Below are 17268 nucleotides of genomic sequence, written 5' to 3' on the forward strand. Positions count from 1 at the left end.
CCTGCAAGAATCTCCCAAATACTGAAAGAAATAGAAAGCAGGGAGGGAGGGAGGGGGGAAAATTCCTTCCTCCCACAGGCATTTATACAGATTGCTCCTTCTAAGAGATCCGTCAACGCAGGTCACCGTTGCTGGCGAAATAATCTGCCGTTGGGGAACTCAAAGCAAGGGGGGGGGACTTTGGAGAGGACCAAAGCCTTAGAATCCAGGCAGTCCTCAATTTACAACTGTTTTAACGACCTTGCAGAGTTACAACGGTGCTGGAAGCGACTTATGACTGGTCCTTGCCATTTACGACCGTCACAACGCCCCTGCAATCACAACCTGGGTGCTTGGCAACCAGCTCGCGTTGACAAAGGTTGTAGCATCCCCAGGTCACCTGACCGCCGTTTAAAACCTTCCTCGGAGGAGGGGGGGGGAAACGGACGGACCTCCAAACAAGTGAAGCAAATGGAGGGGAGGGGGGGAGAAAGCTGGATTCACTTAACAATTGCGGCAGAAAAGGTTGTAAAAATGTAAAACTCGCTTAAAAGACCGCCTTGTTTAGTGACAAAATTCTGGTCCTAAGCTGAGGATTGGACAAGTGGTTCCCACTTAGTGACCGTGCACAGTTCCCCTCTCGATGGCGGTTGTAAGTCGAGGTCCTGAGAAAGGAAAGTCTCGTGGCTTGTGGAGTAAGCAACTCACCTGGTGGCTCCCCCCCCCCCAAGGCATTTCTTTGTCTTGGGAGCCTCTCCCAGTCTCAAGGGAGGAGCCAATTCCCAACCACACCCCTTGAGTCACGCCCGCTGGAAGCCCCTGCGTTTGCAAGGCCAAATCTCCAGGTGAATAACTGCACCTTCAATCCGCCTTATGGCTGGAGAGCCGCTTCCCTTGGGCCGATGTTAAGGCTCGGAGGCAAGAAGGTCCATCCCCTGAAGAGGAGAATATGTAAACACAACAACGGATAGAGTGGGTGGAGTAGAAGGAAAGATAGGAAGGAGAGGAGAAAGGAGAGGAATAGGAGAAAGGGAAAGGCAGAGGAAGAATGGGAGGGAATGCAAGAGAAGGAAAGAGGGGAGGAATGGGAAGAAGAGGGGAAGGGTAAAGGGGAGGAAGGGGAAGGAGAGAAGGGAAAGGAGAGGAGGAAGGAAGGAAGGAGAGAAGAAAGAGAAGAAAGGGGGGTAGGAAGGAGGGAGGGAAGCAAAGAGGGAAGGAAGGAGAGAAGGAGAGAAGAAAGGAGGGAAGGAAGGAGGGAATGTAGGAGAGAAGGAAGGGGGGAAGGAAGGAGGAAAGGAAGGGGGAAAGGAAGGAGAGAAGAAAGGAAGGAAGGAAGGAGGGAAGGAGAGAAGAAAGGAGGGAGGGAAGGGGGAAGGAAGGAGAGAAGAAAGGAGGGAGGGAAGGGGGAAGGAGGGAGGGAAGGAAGGAGAGTAGGAGAGAAGAAACGAGGGAAGGAAAGCCCTTCAAAACAAAAAGAATGGCAAATCAAAGAAGCTGTGTGGAGGGAAAGGGCACTTGGGCTCCTGGCTATCCCACTCACAGCTGAACCTGAACCCTGGTTTCCTCCTCCCCACCACGCCCTGGTTACGACCGACACAGAATGCAACAGACTCCTTTGCTTAGTGAGCTAGCAAGAAGCAGCAGTCAACTCCTATTTCTCCTTTTGGCTCCCCACCCCCATCTAGTGGCCATTAGAGGAACAGCCCAACCTGGGTCAGAATCTGATTTTAGCTTTTTTTTGTATTACCCTGGCGTTATTAGTTGAAGCACCTTTAACCTTTGGCGTGGGTTTCAAGGGGTGGCTCTTGTCCACAGAGGGCAGGGTCCAGGGCCATGGATGAAATCCTGCAGTTGCCCTGTGTGGCTCAGGCTCCCGTCTTGGTTGGCTTCATGCCCCCCCCCCAAAATTCCTTTGAAAATTGCCCCTTTCTACTTCGTCGTTTTACTCATTCCGTGTGCGCGGCACAGCAAAAGAGCCGAGGTGGCGCAGTGGTTAGGGTGCAGTACTGCAGGCCACTTCAGCTGACTGTTATCTGCAGTTCGGTGGTTCTAATCTCACTGGCTCAGGGTTGACTCAGCCTTCCATCCTTCCGAGGTGGGTGAAATGAGGACCCGGATTGTTGTTGGGGGCGATATGCTGACTCTGTAAACCGCTTAGAGAGGGCTGAAAGCCCTATGAAGCGGTATATGTCTAATTGCTAAAATGCAGCGCAGTGCATCGCTTTCACAGAAGGCGTACGAGCCGTATCAAAAAACAAAAAAACACCGGAGCTGTGAATTATTTTTAAAAAAACGCACAGCACAGGTGACGAATGAAATCATGGATAAAATCAAATCGCCCAGTCCTGATGGAATCAAGCCTGACGTAACAGCTGTGCTTACTACTGGCAAATCACTTATTTATTGGTTTTAATAAACGCCCTTAAAAAAAAATGGGGCTGAAATTCGCACGGTGGGTAAGGAGAACGCCGGGGGTGGGTGTTACTGGGAAGACGCCATGATACTGGACACACCTGAAAGAAAGCAGAAGGGGAACGGGGTAGTGAAGAGATTAAGTTCAGGGTATGAAACGGCCTTTGGCTGATCCAGATGAACAATCACAAGCTGGCGAACTGTAGAGCAGGGGTATCAAACTACAGGCCCGTGGGCCGGATCCAGAGGTGGGTTCCCACCAGTTCGCACCTATTCGGTAGAACCGGTTCGTCAAATCTACCGGACCGGTTAGAAGAGGTCCCACCAGTGGACCCAGAAAGCAGGCCACACCTACAGAAGAGGTTCCAATTTTTTTTTGAAACCCACCACTGCTAAAGGGTTAGGGGTGCAAGGATCTTGTAATTTGACAGCTTTAAGACTTGCACGCTTCAATGCGGGAGTTCCTGAGCCAACGTGACTGGAGGAGGAATTCTGGGAGTTGAAGTCCACAAGTCTTAAAGCTGTCAAGTTTGAACACCCCTGGGTTTTTTTTTTCTAAAGGGTTAGGGGTGCAAGGATCTTGTAACTTGACAGCTTTAAGACTTGCATGCTTCAATGCCAGAGTTCCTGAGCCAACGTGACTGGAGGAGGAATTCTGGGAGTTGAAGTCCACAAGTCTTAAAGCTGTCAACTTTGAACACCCCTGGGTTTTTTTTTTCTAAAGGGTTAGGGGTGCAAGGATCTTGTAACTTGACAGCTTTAAGACTTGCATGCTTCAATGCCAGAGTCTCTGAATAGCTACTTGGACCGACCTAAGTACTAATTCATAATTTCATATCCGGTCACATGAACAGCAAGCCACTCCCATAAAGGAGGCCACACCCACAGAGTAGGTTCGAACAATTTTTGAAACCCACCACTGGCTGAATGGGGCCCGCAGGGTGCTTAGATCTGGCTGGCAGAATCAGAACTCAGAATCAGAGTTTTTCTCTGGCAGAGTGCTTGGGCCCCCACCGACCCTCTGGTTTGGGGGAGGAGGGGGGATTAAAGGAGTAAGATGAGCAGAAGAAACGACACTCACTGTCAAAGTCTATTTTCTCCACGATGTTTTTAGGCTTGATGTTCTCTTCCTGGTTGCAAATGAATATTGTCCCAGGCTCTGTTTCTACCCAGCCATATTTGCTCATCCAAGACTTCAGCTGATTATCTGCAACCAAAACGAAGAGTTACAAGCTGGGGGGGATTTGGGCCAAAGAGAGAATCCCACATTTCGTTAGAAACTCTCCCTTCAAAGTTTATGAAAGCAATTATCAATGCAAAATATAGAAAGAAATATCCAAACAGTGAAAGCAGTGGAGAACTCGGAATGGGAAGAACAACATGAATTATATAGCTAAGAACAACCCAGGAATGGCTTCACCACGTGGAAAAGCTAAAGAGAAATGTAAAACTCATCGGCTTCCCATTTTAACATTTGCTTATCCTGTCACCTTGCACTATGAGACGGGTGGCATTTTGATAGCTAGAACTGATAGCTAGGACAGACAGATGTCAGTGTTCCGGATGCCCTAATTAAATCATGAGCCTCGAGCCAAGTTTCAAAAGAAATCCAGTTATTTATTAGGAGCTTCATGTCGCCACCTTCCCAAGTGAAGCCAGCTCTCATCCCATGTAATTTACGGCCCCAATCATGACCCTGTTTTCCCCCCTCCCCCAGAGTGTGTCATCAAGCACATTGACCAATGGGGCAATTTTGTGGGTTTTACAGATCGCTCCCCTCCGGCCGCTGTAAGTAACCCTGGGAAACAGCCTTGAGAGCATTAAGTGTGGAATGTGCATCTGTCTTTTACTGCCATGCCTTTTCATCAGTTCCCCCCACCCCTTTCTTATGGCAACTCGAGAGCAGGCCAGGGATGTTTTGCGAGTTGACAATAGATAGATAGGCAGGACAGACAGATTAATTAGATTAGATTGGTAGATAGATAATTTTGCAAATTAACATGTAGGTTAAAACACAATATTCCATGTTTTTCCTCATATCCCTCCATTCTAAATATCATCAGGCTCCAAGGAGACAACAAAACATTTGTATGAACCCACGTGACAAAGGGAAGGAAATTATATTATTGGCCTTTACGGTCACTCACCTGTTAGATCGCCCAACATTTTGGCCAGAAGCCACCGGTCTATGTGCTGGTATGTGATTCCAACTACATGGCAAATGACTGCAAAAGGAAAAAGGGGACACTGAGAATCCTAACCGGGGTTTAGGTCTTAAGGTGTTCCCCCCTTCCTTGCCCCCCCCCTCCAGCCTTGCCTCCTCATCTCGTGTTGTTTGCAGGGCAAGCAACCAGGGGAAATGGCGGGCATCGGCTGCACATGTGTTTAAATATTTTCAGGGAGAGCCGAGGTGGCGCAGTGGTTAAATGCAGCACTGCAGGCTATTTCAGCTGACTGCAGTTCTGTAGTTTGGCTGTTCAAATCTCACCGGCTCAGGGTTGACTCAGCCTTCCATCCTTCTGAGGTGGGTAAAATGAGGACCCGGATTGTTGTTGGGGGCAATATGCTGACTCTGTAAACCACTTAGAGGGCTGAAAGCCCTATGAAGCGGTATATAAGTCTAACTGCTATTGCTATTTTTGGGGGGGAGGGCTTTAGCTCATGTGCTCAAAAGCCCGATTGGGTTCATTACCTGAGGAGGTCTTATTTTCAGGGAAATAGGGTATTAAAAGACATATAAAGCAAGGAAGGGAAAAAAACCTCCCTCCAAGGGCCACTACTTGAGACACACCCCACCCCACCCCTAAAAGCAAATTACAATACTTTTTACTTACATTTCCTAACCGAATCTTCAAATCCAACGATCCCATCTAGCAGTTTCATGTTTTTATCCAGAGCTTGCTATTATTAAAAAAAAAAAAAAAATCAGAAATAAGAGAGGATAGCCTTGCTCAAGGCCAGGACACGGTCAATGACAGATATTGGTCTACATTCCTACAACGAAAGCATCAAAGTTTACTGTTTCAGGAGATTAAACAAAAGCAGCACGAAAAGAAAAATTAAAACTTTTGTAACCGACCTAAGAATCCGACGCATATTCAACAACTACTTCTTCCCAAGAACCAATGTGTCATTCTGCAGGTGTTCCTTGGACTGCAATATAGGAAGTCCTTGACTTATGACAATTGGGACCCACATTTCCATTCCTAAGCTGGGCAGTCGTTAAGTGGGCTGCGTCCGAGTTCACAACCTTTTTTTTGCCACAATTGTTAAGTGAAGCAAGCAGTCATTAAGCCAATCCAGGTTCCCCCACTGACTCTGCCTGGGCCAATTGGGAAGGCTGCTGCTGATGACGTGACCCCAGGATGTCACAACCGTCATATAAATTCATGCCGGTTGCCAAGTGCCCAAAGTTTGATCGGGTGACCATAGGGATGCTGCAAAAGTGCAACTTTTTTAGTCATAAATCCCTATTTTCAGTGCTGTTGTAATTTTGAACAGTGAGGAAATGAACGGTTGCAAGTCTATATTAAAAGTATTTATTTCGCAAACACAAACTAATTTGATTCCCACAGCCTTATCAGTCACGACTGTGTGAATCTACCATTACGGTTGACTTACCCAGAAAGACTGAAAATGACAGTTCTCCAACAATTCCCCCAGGTATAAGATCTGACGGATCGGAGACTCTTCTTGCTGGCAGCAGCAGAGTTAAGGAATGCTACATAGGAAGCTGGAGAAAAGCATGGAATTCCTCCCCACTCTATCCCAGGATCTTTTGGACCGGACAAGCTATTAAATGCTCTCATGCTTGGTCTCTCGACAGAAAGCCACCAGAAGAGACCAGAAGTATTTGAAATGTAGTTTTACGTATAAGGCAGGCTGACAAAATCAGAAATGAGGGGATAAGCCGCCTGGGGAAGCCAAGGGAAATCATCAAAACCATTTAAAAAGGCAAAAGTTAGAATATTTTGGACAGGTGATGTGACACCTGGAGAATAGCAATAGCAGTTAGACTTATATACCGCTTCATAGGGCTTTCAGCCCTCTCTAAGCGGTTTACAGAGTCAGCATATCGCCCCCAACAACAATCCGGGTCCTCATTTCACCCACCTCGGAAGGACGGAAGGCTGAGTCAACCTTGAGCCGGTGAGATTTGAACAGCCGAACTGCTGAATTGTATTCAGCTGAAGTAGCTTGCAGTGCTGCACTCTAAACACTGCGCCACCTCGGCTCTTTAATAGGACATCCCTCACTTAATCCTCCTTCAAGGAAAGATCGAAGGCAAAGGAGGTCCAGGCAGAAGAACAACATCATGGCTTCAGAATCTAAGGGGCCAGCTTGGACAAAACTCAGCAGCCCTTTTGTATGTGGTTGTTGATAAAAACAGGATTGCCAACATCAGCATGAACATCCGATGATGGATATGGCACAAGAAGAAGAAGAATGCTGCCCAGCTAAAACAGAGGCTTCTTAAGTACACCTGACCATACCTCCATCTATCTGAGTAAGCCTGATGGCACATTTGGTGGCTGGCTCAGGAATTCTGGGAGTTGAAGTCCACAAGTCACAAAGGGACCTGTTGTGACTCAGCAGCAGCTTGCGGTGAGTTGCGTTAGGGTGCAGGAATAATGAGCAGCTGTTGCTCGTTAGAGTCGTCTTCTGCAGATAAAAGAGGGATGGTGCCACGCCTTAGTTGCAGAAGTTAATGTTCGTGGTTCGTCGTGTGTGGTTCATCGTTTCGAGATTCAAAGAGACACTTGGATAAGTGATTTGCTTTCTGTAAACCTGGTTTGCTGTAAAAGCTTTTTGTTTTTGCTGTGTAACTTTTTGCCAGAGACTTTATCTACCTTTATTTCTGGGCTCGCAGCCAACTTGAGCCAAGACTCCCCAGGTATCCGGTGGCCACCACGTCTCCTTCCGCCCTTCATGGCGTCGACACCCCGTCCAGGGTCCTCCACCCTCTCCAAGGACGACCCACCAGCCCCCCTACTGTCGGAATCTGGCGGCCACTCTAACAGCTCCGGCCGAGCCCTAACACCCTGTCCAGGGTCCTCCACCCTCTCCATGGCCGACCCACCAGCCCCCGTACTGTCGGAGTCTGGCGGCAGCTCTACCGACTCCTGCCGGGCCACCACAGGGACCATAGTTGCCCGTTCCTGGTCTAAGCCCTCGTTCTCCATCTAGGCCTTTTCCTGGTGAGCTGTGCCTGGTGGGGAGGCTTCAAGTCCCAATAGAGACCTGGGGGAAGTTATCCTAGAGCACAAACAGGATACGCGAGCCTGGTCAATCATGCACTTGCAGAGTGTGAAGTCGGTGTGAGGAAGGTTGGTCAGTGCCTTGAGGAGGATCTGGGCAGTCACCGAGACTTGGAATAAGTTAGGATTAAACTGATACCTAGAGGAGAGAAAAGGATGGCGAGATCAGAACCCGACAAGAATCCTGCAGGAAAACCAACATTTCTGCTCCAGGGCAACCAAAGTAGGGTTTCTCCCTCTAGAATTTATTTAAGAAATGTTACGTGGCTGCTCAAACTCAACTCTCATTGACTCCAGGACATTTGCCAGGATAAAAGACGTAAACAACAACAATTGAAAAAAAGCAACAACTCCTTTCACCCTCTTGCCAACAACCAACAACTGAGTCAGCAGATGGGCTCCATCCCGCTTCTGTATCCTCAGGTCTGGCCTTTTGGGGCTCTGTTGGTAGAGGGTGGAAGCGTCAAAAGATCAGCAACTCACAGTTTGAGCACAGCCAGATTGGCCTCCAAGTCATAGGCGTTCTCTTTGGCCTGGGTCTCCACATAGTGCTGCAGAGTGACAAGATTTTCTGGGTTGTATCTGAAAGTCAGGAAAAGATGGAACAGCTGTCAGGAGGGAACGTCCTAAGGACCAATGGAGGCAGGCAGAGGTGACCAGGGACAAGCGGTTTCTTCCAGGCATTGGCATCACTTATTGTATGGAAAAGCTCCGGTTCCCCATTCTTACTCCTGGTGTCTCCTTGCACCACCTTCTCCTCTCTGAGCCTGACGTCTGCCGGCTGTCACTCTCAAGAGTGAAAGGCTTGTTTGTGGAGAGGAACATCTAACAATGCATGTATTTCTTAAATTTATATAGCAATAGCAATAGCAGTTAGACTTATATACCGCTTCATAGGGCTTTCGGCCCTCTCTAAGCGGTTTACAGAGTCAGCATATTGCCCCCAACCACAATCCGGGTCCTCATTTTACCCACCTCAGAAGGATGGAAGGCTGAGTCAACCCTGAGCCGGTGAGATTTGAACAGCCGAACTGCAGAACTGCAGTCAGCTGAAGTAGCCTGCAGTGCTGCATTTAACCACTGTGCCACCTCGGCTCTATTATGCCGCCTCTCTCACCCGGAGGTGAGTACAGTTTGTACAATCGTTTAAAAGTTTGGTAAATCTTAAAGAATATAAAGAAAATCTTATTGCATTCACCTTATTCAGCAAAGGGACATCATTTCTAACACGACTCTGGATGACTTACAATCAATTAAGAAAAAAGAGCAAAAGCACCCAAACCATAAATATTAACACTAAAATTGATTTTGTCGTTCCAGCTGTTGTCTACCCCAGTGTTTTTCAACCTTTTTTGTGCAAAGGCACACTTTTTTCATGAAAAAAATCACGAGGCACACCACCATTAGAAAATGTTTAAAAAAATTAACTCTGTGCCTATATTGACTATATATAAAGTGTTTTTCCCACGGCACACCTTACACTATGTCACGGCACACTAGTGTGCCGCGGCACAGTGGTTGAAAAACACTGGTCTACCCACTGCAGAATGAAGGAGGCCTCCTCCGCATGTTTTCAACCAATACGATCTCAGGCTTTCCTTTGCCAATTGGGCCCTGGCAGTACTTGCCGATATCCTAGATCCATCTGGTTTTAGGTTTTTTTTCCCAACATTCTTTTTAATTGTCTTTTAATACGAACATTTCATCATTCATTAAACAGTGTGCCATCTGGGTACAAATTTTTTGTGTCATAATAGTTAAAGCTTACCACCATATTCATTCATACATACATACATACATACATACATAGATAGATAGATACATGGTCTTGTTGTATCGGGTCATTTCCCGTGTAAGATTGAGATTGTCTTAGCAACATTTCAGCGAGGTCTCACTCGCCATCTTCAGGCTGGGTTCTTCACTCGCCTGAAGATGGCGAGTGAGCCCTCGCTGAAACATTGCCAAGACAATCTCACTCTTACATGGGAAAAGACCCGAATACAACAAGGCCAGCATACCACCTACACCCATGAAAATCCACGAATATATATGTGTGTGTGTGTGTGTGTGTGTGTGTGTGTGTGTGTAAAATAAGAATATATAATATAATATTCTTATTTTAACACTAGTACTTAAAACTTAACATATCTGTTGTTGTAACATTTCTCTGAATTTATTTAACTTTATAATATCTTACTTTCATATTTATTCTCTAACCATTGATAGAATAGCTCTCATATATTATAATAGTCAGATTCTTCCTTTCCTTTAATTGCAAGTGTTAATCTATTCAATTCTGCACATTCTAATATTTTTTTAATCACATTTTCATCTGTGGGGACCTCTTTACCCTTTCAACTTTGTGCAAATACAATTCTGGCTGCAGTTATTACACGAATAATCAAATATGCATTTTCTTGACTATACTTTCCTGACAAGATACCCAACAAGAAAAGTTCAGGCTTTACATCTTTTTTGTCTTGTTTTAGGTCTTTCTCATGGACGCTTTTTAAAATTGATGTAAAACTGGCAAAGATGGGAAGGAAGAGAGCAAGACTCATGCATTGGGTGCAAGAAAGGAAGCCCAGGGTCTGTTTGATCAAGTGGAGGACCATTCATTCATTCATTCATTTCATTTCCTTTATTGAGCCTTTAAGAGCCGAGGTGGCGCAGTGGTTAAATGCAGCACTGCAGGCTACTTCAGCTGACTGCTATCTGCAGTTCAGCGGTTCAAATCTCACCGGCTCAGGGTTGACTCAGCCTTCCGTCCTTCCGAGGTGGGTGAAATGAGGACCCGGATTGTTGTTGGGGGCGATATGCTGAAAGCCCTATGAAGCGGTATATAAGTCTAACTGCTATTGCTATCGCTATTGCTATTATTTGTATGCCGCCCTTTTCCCTGGGGGGACTCAGGGCGGCTCACAATTCAAAAAGGGAGGGGGGGGGAAAAGACAAACAGTATTCCAATATGGAAACAATACAACATATTAAAAGAGAGCACAACAGTCACACAATTCGGGTGGGGTTGGAATCTTCCCCCACGACGCTTCTCCATGGATCTCCTGGTGGTCCCCATTCCCACCTCTCGAAGGCGAATGGTGGGAGAAAGGGAGAACCCTCAGTTTGATTTTAAAATCTAATAATTATAACAACTAGGAAGCTGACTTAATTGCTAATAATTATAAAAACTGGGAAGTTGACTAATTCCTTCCGCCCCATCCCGGTTTCTCCTCCCTAAATCCCCTTTTTTTTTGTTTGAAGGTAAAAAGGAGATGCGGGAGACCAGAAATGCTGCCGGCCCGCCGAAGACGTGGGGTTCCTGAGCATGAGCAGAGCGCCATCCTCTCTTCCTGGCTAAAAGGTTTCAGACTCTTCGGGAAATACCTGTCGATGCCCTTCAGCAGCTTCCCGACGCTCGCCCGCATCTGCTCGAAGGCCGCCATGGCTGCGGAGGCAGGAGACGAAGAAAGGGGCGGAAGCGGAAGAAGCGAAGCAAAGGAAACTTCCGGTTAGAGAGGCGCCGGACTTCCTTTCCCGCTCTAGGCTTTGCCGGAGGCCTGCGGAGCACGCGGCGCGCGCGCGCAGTAGACACCGGGCGTGCCCGAAGTCGCGTAAAGAAGCGTTTGCCTAACAACCTCCGCCGCTCTAAGACGCGTGGGACTTCAACTCCCAGGATTCCTCAGCCGACAGAATAGGCGCCTTCCCTGGGGCCCAGCAAACCCACTGCATTGTGGGAGTTGAAGTCCGCACGTCTTAAGAGCGGCTGAGGATGAAAAACACCGGCCCAGAGCCACCTTCTCCGCCCCGCCCCCTCCCCGCCTTATAAGTAGCCCCGCCCACTTCCCGCCTCCTTGTAAAAAGCATGTGCTCTTTGACAATGAGGGCTAGGAACTTGGTTTTTTTTTCCTTCATCACCCCTTTTGAAAATAAACCCTCCAAATATATCCTAGCTGTGTGCGACAATGATAAAAGTTTATGAATGACTCCAAGCCTCAATGAATAAATTCAGAGGGGCTGTAGATTGCAAGGGGGGGGGGGATAGATCTATCTATCTATCTATCTATCTATCTATCTATATATATATATATCTATATATCTATCTAACTATCTATCTATCTTTTCCCAATCTGCTTCTCTGATCAGCTACCTCAATGCCCCCTGGCAGTGCCAACCAAGGGGGGGGGGGGCAGGAAAGCAGGCTGGGAGCCCCCCATTCCGGCATCTCTGCAACTTACCCTACTGAACTCTGCTACAGCCTCCCCATCTTCCAAGGGCTTTCTTACCCTACCGGTGGCTGCATGGGCATCAGGGATGGGGCTGGGGGCTTCAGCATCCTGTAGTCTCCAACCTTGGCAAATTTAAGACCTGTGGACTTCAACTCCCAGAGTTCCTCAGCCAGCTTTGCTTTTTTTTCAACTCTGGGAGTTGAAGTCCACAGGTCTTAAATTTGCTAAGGTTGGAGACCACTGCTCTAACACAGGCAACTTTAAGACCTGTGGACTTCAACTCCCAGAATTCCGCAACCACCCATGCAAGCTAGGGAACTCTGGGAGTTGAAGTCCATGCGTCTTAAAATTGCCAAGATTAGTTATCCCTGCTTTTAACAAGTCTTGGGCTCTTGCAGCCTAGAGATTTGCCCCCATGTCCCAGCCTAGGAGATAATCAGTTCAGCGCAGACCAGAATCCACGTGGGTGGGAGGCACAACGGATGGGAGGTTTCGAGCATCATCTGCCCCCCCCCCCCAAAGTAAACAGGATCTTCTTTTGAACCTATATCACTTTTGGAAAAGCCCCAAGACCCCAGGTTGCATCTTGCATGTGGGTGGGAATGCTTTGGAGGAGAAGGATTGTCATTCTTTTTATGGCAAATATCCATTTTAGGGTTGATTTATTCAATCCACACACACCCCACCTCTTGCAGGAAGCAATTCTTGGCAGTAAACACAGTGAAAAACATCAGTGTAACTCTCTCTAGAATAGGTAGGTAGGTAGGTAGGTAGGTAGGTAGGTAGGTAGGTAGGTAGGTAGGTAGGTAGGTAGGTAGATAGATAGATAGATAGATAGATAGATAGATAGATAGATAGATAGATAGATAGATGGATGATAAGGAGGAGAACCTTGTGGCTTAGTGGTTAACACAACTGCTTAATATGTAATACAGCACAGATTCAAATCCCAGTACGGGTATGGCTAGCTGATGAGAGCTAAATAGCTTGAAATAGATCTATACTAGTCTCCCTTTATTTATTTATCAGCACAAATGCAACATAGATAGATAGATAGATAGATAGATAGATAGATAGATAGATAGATAGATAGATAGATAGATAGATAGATATAAGCAGCAAACACATCAATGTAACTATCATCTGTCTGTCTGTCTGTCTGTCTGTCTGTCTATCTATCTATCTATCTATCTATCTATCTATCTATCTATCTTGGCTGTATGTGTGTATGTTCTAGCATAACTCTGGAACGCTTCAAGCAATTTCAACCAAAATTGGTATACAGATGACTTACTTTCTGGAAAAAAATATTGTGGGGATAATACACAGGCCCCTGGTATAGAGTCTCCTGCTTGAACAAGGGTTGGACTAGAAGACCTCCAAGGTCCCTTCCAACTCTGACTCTGTTATTCTGGTCCGGGAGGACCTTCCCAAAACATTCACAAAGTCGAAACCAACAGCATTCTAAGCACACATTGCTGTAAACTATCCGTTTCCCCCTCGGTGTGGCAGGAAAACTCAATGATCACCAATCAGAATTTTTTAAAAAAGAAAGATTTTGAGTGGGATTAAGAACAGATTTGGGGCAACCTGCAGATTTGGAAAGATCCCATCCACGCCTAAACTCTTCTTAAAGAGTCTTGATGAGGTGTGGATCAGCCGAAAGGCCCTTCATCTTTCAGCCCCAGAAATCTGCTCGCCCACATTAATCACGCTGCAAATCAGGAAGCAGAACCTTACTGAGAAGTTCACCCGTATCCTGACCACAGAAGAAGAGAGAACAACGCCTACACGCATGCAGAGTTTATACCCTTCAGCCTGCACAATAGGGGAACCCCTGAACAATGGATGTTCAAGAAAGAGCAGCTCGGCTGGAGATTTCCACCCGAAACCCTCAGGAGGACTTTGAACTACTCCAGCGGGTTGGCGGAGGGACCTATGGGGAAGTCTATAAGGTAACCTCAATTGTCCTGCACGGGGTTTGGGTTCGAGTGCTGCTCGGGGCACCCTTTCTCCAGCTGTGGGGATTGCTTAAACAGTTTTGTTCCGTGCATTAACAAACACAACAAATGTAGATCAAGCTACAAAGAAAAAGGCAAGGTGCAAAGTTATTGTTGTTGTTTTTTTAAAGTTAATATCAGTTTGTGGAACTTCGGGTCACGTGATATAGGGGAAACTGATCTTATTAGTCTAATACATGAAGCATCTCCAGCTGTTTGCAATGCATTAAAATCCTGGTTGTATCTTAATTAAAACCCATAACGAAGGTTAATCTGATGGTTGAGCAATAAATGTAATTGTCTTGGGTGAAGTTCTCGAGCAGAAGCAGGCATAAAAGTACAGAAGAATGGACTTTTTTGATTCTCATTGGTGGTCCCTGACTCCATCCGTGGCTGCAAATTCTATCATTTAATTGGCTTTCTGTGGGCAAGAAGGTATGGGATGGAATGACTGAATCTTAGCAAGGACCAATTATTTGTAAAAAAACAGACAAATTTCTTGCAACTAACCTGTTTAAAAGCCAGAAGAATTTGGTAGCCCCCTCACAAATTGCATGACGTCATTTTATTAAAGGCTAAATAATGAATTTAACCAAAAGGCACAAGCCTGCAAAATGAATAAAATTTGGTAGTTGAAAAAAACCACTCTTACATTATTCCTGATTGTTTTGCTCTTCTTTCTCTTTCTTTTTCTTTCTTAATTTCTTTCTTTCTTTCTTTCTTTCTTTCTTTCTTTCTTCTTTCTTTCTCTCTTTCTTTTTGTCCGAAACATATTGGAAATAGCCATAAGGGCAGGCAGTCCCTGGATTTGGGCTTTGTGTGGCTCTCTTTAGGGAATGTAAGAATTGGATTTGATTTAATTCATATGCTCATACTGATTGGTTCATGAAATCGGTTCCAATCATCGATCAATTAGGCAGGGAGACCAAAATCTGTTTAAAAAGTTGCTTTTTAAAAGCATGTTAATTTACCATACCCCCGAGGGACGTTTGGAATTGAATCCGTTTGACGTTCCGTTTTAACAGTGTTTCTCAACCCTTAGCAACTTAAGATGCGTGGACTTCAACTCCCAGAATTCCCCAGCAGTCTGGATGGCTGGGGAATTCTGGGAGTTGATGTCCACAAACTTTAAAATGCCAAGGTTGAGACACATGGCTGTATAGAATCATCCTTGATTTCAAAAAAAGAGATTATTTGATCATTTTGCCCACCAATGGAAACCTTGCGCCGTGCGATCCTCCATTAATTTCACTTTAATTGCTGCAATTTTAGCTTTCTCTCTGCAAAGATTCCTCAAAGCTGCACAGATGGCAGAGTGGGGGGCAACCCAGCGTAAAGTTTCCTGTTTACTACTATAACTTTCTTTTGTTTTTCTTTATTTACTTGTGGGTTTTTTTATACCCCTGTAATCAAACAAAGCTTCGGAGTTTGGCTAGATGCATATAATTACACAGTATTTTTTCTTCTTTTTAAATAATGCCTGCAAGAAAACGATGTTTGTTTCCTCCCTGTTAGTCGTACCCCTGTTGGAAGAAAATTCAGGCTTTTTAATGGCCCATTGACAAAGGTGGGGGGGGGGGCTATATTAAGAGTAAACATGCCTAAAAACATGTTTCTCCATTTCTTATCCAGGGAAATATAATATTCTGCCTTTTCAATATTTCCCAGGATATATTGTGGGAATATATCCTCCTCTTCTTCTAGGGTGGTAACTTCCTGCACCCCTCACAACTGAATTAATGCCTTTGCTTGAAGAGACCCCCCCGTCACCCATTTAGCCCAGCAAGGAGCTAAATATCCTTTCTTTGCTCCATTCTATTTTTGCTATTAAAAAAAAAAAACACCCATCCTCAGCTGTTATCACACACGTCTCTGTATTCCAAGGAAGGAAAGTTTGAGCAATCTCAAGCTGGCATGGCCACAGTAACCCGCTATGCTGCCTACGAAACATAAAAATCTTGCTTGAACAGCACAAAATGGGGATGACAATAATAATCACATAATGCAAAAACAACACACAAAAACAGCCTAGCTGAGGGCAGCAGCTGTATCCTCTGCCAGCAATATACAAAAACGTTTTCAGCTGACTTCCACTTTCTCACTTTCCCTTCCAAACTGGGAAATGTCAAGAGAAAGCCAAGAATGAAGAGAGAGAGAGAGAGAAATGGATGGTAGAAACCAGAGTCTGGCCAAACCCATGCCAAGATGGAGGAGGTGCAGAATTAGAACTCGGCTCCTGAGCCAAGGCGGTCGTTCTACCCTTTGTTGTTCCATTTGCTCGATTTAATCAAGTTTCTGTCCCCTGCCTCTGCCTTCGAAAATAAAAAAATAAACTCAATTAGGAGCTTTCCTAAAATTTGGGAAAAAAAAATTAGATTGCGCTTGAAGTGGGCAGACTAACTTTAAAAATAAAAGACAAAGAAGGCACAGAATATTACTTAATATGGAATAGATTTTATGAGTGGTTGGAGCAGGGGGCGTCCAAACTTGGGAAGCCTGGCTAGGGATTCTGGGACTTGAAGTCCACAAGTCTTAAAGTCCACAAGTTCCCATAGCTGGCTGGGGAATTCTGGGAGTTGAAGTCCATACGTCTTAAAGTTCTAAAATTCCCATGGCTGGCTGGGGAATTCTGGGAGTTGAAGTCCACACGTCTTAAAGTCCCCAAGTTCCCATGGCTGGCTGGGGAATTCTGGGAGTTGAAGTCCCCAAGTCTTAAAGTCCCCAAGTTCCCATGGCTGGCTGGGGAATTCTGGGAGTTGAAGTCCACATGTCTTAAAGTCCCCAAGTTCCCATGGCTGGCTGGGGAATTCTGGGAGTTGAAGTCCCCAAGTCTTAAAGTCCCCAAGTTCCCATGGCTGGCTAGGGATTCTGGGAGTTGAAGTCCCCAAGTCTTAAAGTCCCCAAGTTCCCATGGCTGGCTAGGGATTCTGGGAGTTGAAGTCCACATGTCTTAAAGTCCCCAAGTTCCCATGGCTGGCTAGGGATTCTGGGAGTTGAAGTCCACACGTCTTAAAGTTCCCAAGTTTGGACACCCGTGGGTTAGAGGTAAGAGGTAGAAATTAGAGCAAGAAAGTATTGAAAATGTATTGAAAATAGAGTTTCCAACTACAATCGTATCAATATAGTGAACGAAAATGTAAATCAGCCAATATAAAGAGATTCTCAGTTAAAATTATTTAGTTGTATTATTACTATTGTTATTAGTTCCTGGGTTAATATTTATTGCTGCCTTTTGTCTGGCTCTTTTTTTTAATGGTATACTCTGACAATACACTGCATTCAAAATGTTTATGAATAAGAATATCTTTTTTAAATAAAAAAAACTTTTTAAATTAACTTTTGGGTGACTGTCTCCTCCTCAGGCAAGGAACAGAGAGTCGGGGAAGATGTCTG

General features: G+C 45.5%; 1 protein-coding gene across 1 annotated transcript; it reads right to left on the minus strand.

Moving 5' to 3' along the window:
* Positions 1-2352: 2352 nt before the first annotated feature.
* EIF3K (eukaryotic translation initiation factor 3 subunit K) lies at positions 2353-11141 on the minus strand. Its single transcript, XM_032227071.1, has 8 exons — positions 11034-11141; positions 8133-8231; positions 7668-7788; positions 6013-6087; positions 5226-5292; positions 4539-4616; positions 3473-3598; positions 2353-2492 (listed from the first exon to the last, which is right to left on the minus strand). The coding sequence occupies exons 1-8, from the start codon at positions 11090-11092 to the stop codon at positions 2461-2463; spliced, it is 657 nt and encodes a 218-aa protein (XP_032082962.1). The 5' UTR covers positions 11093-11141; the 3' UTR covers positions 2353-2460.
* Between the last annotated feature and the right edge of the window lie 6127 nt (positions 11142-17268).

Source organism: Thamnophis elegans, chromosome 12 (genome assembly GCF_009769535.1).
Source record: "Thamnophis elegans isolate rThaEle1 chromosome 12, rThaEle1.pri, whole genome shotgun sequence".
NCBI classification, from domain to species: Eukaryota; Metazoa; Chordata; class Lepidosauria; order Squamata; family Colubridae; genus Thamnophis; species Thamnophis elegans.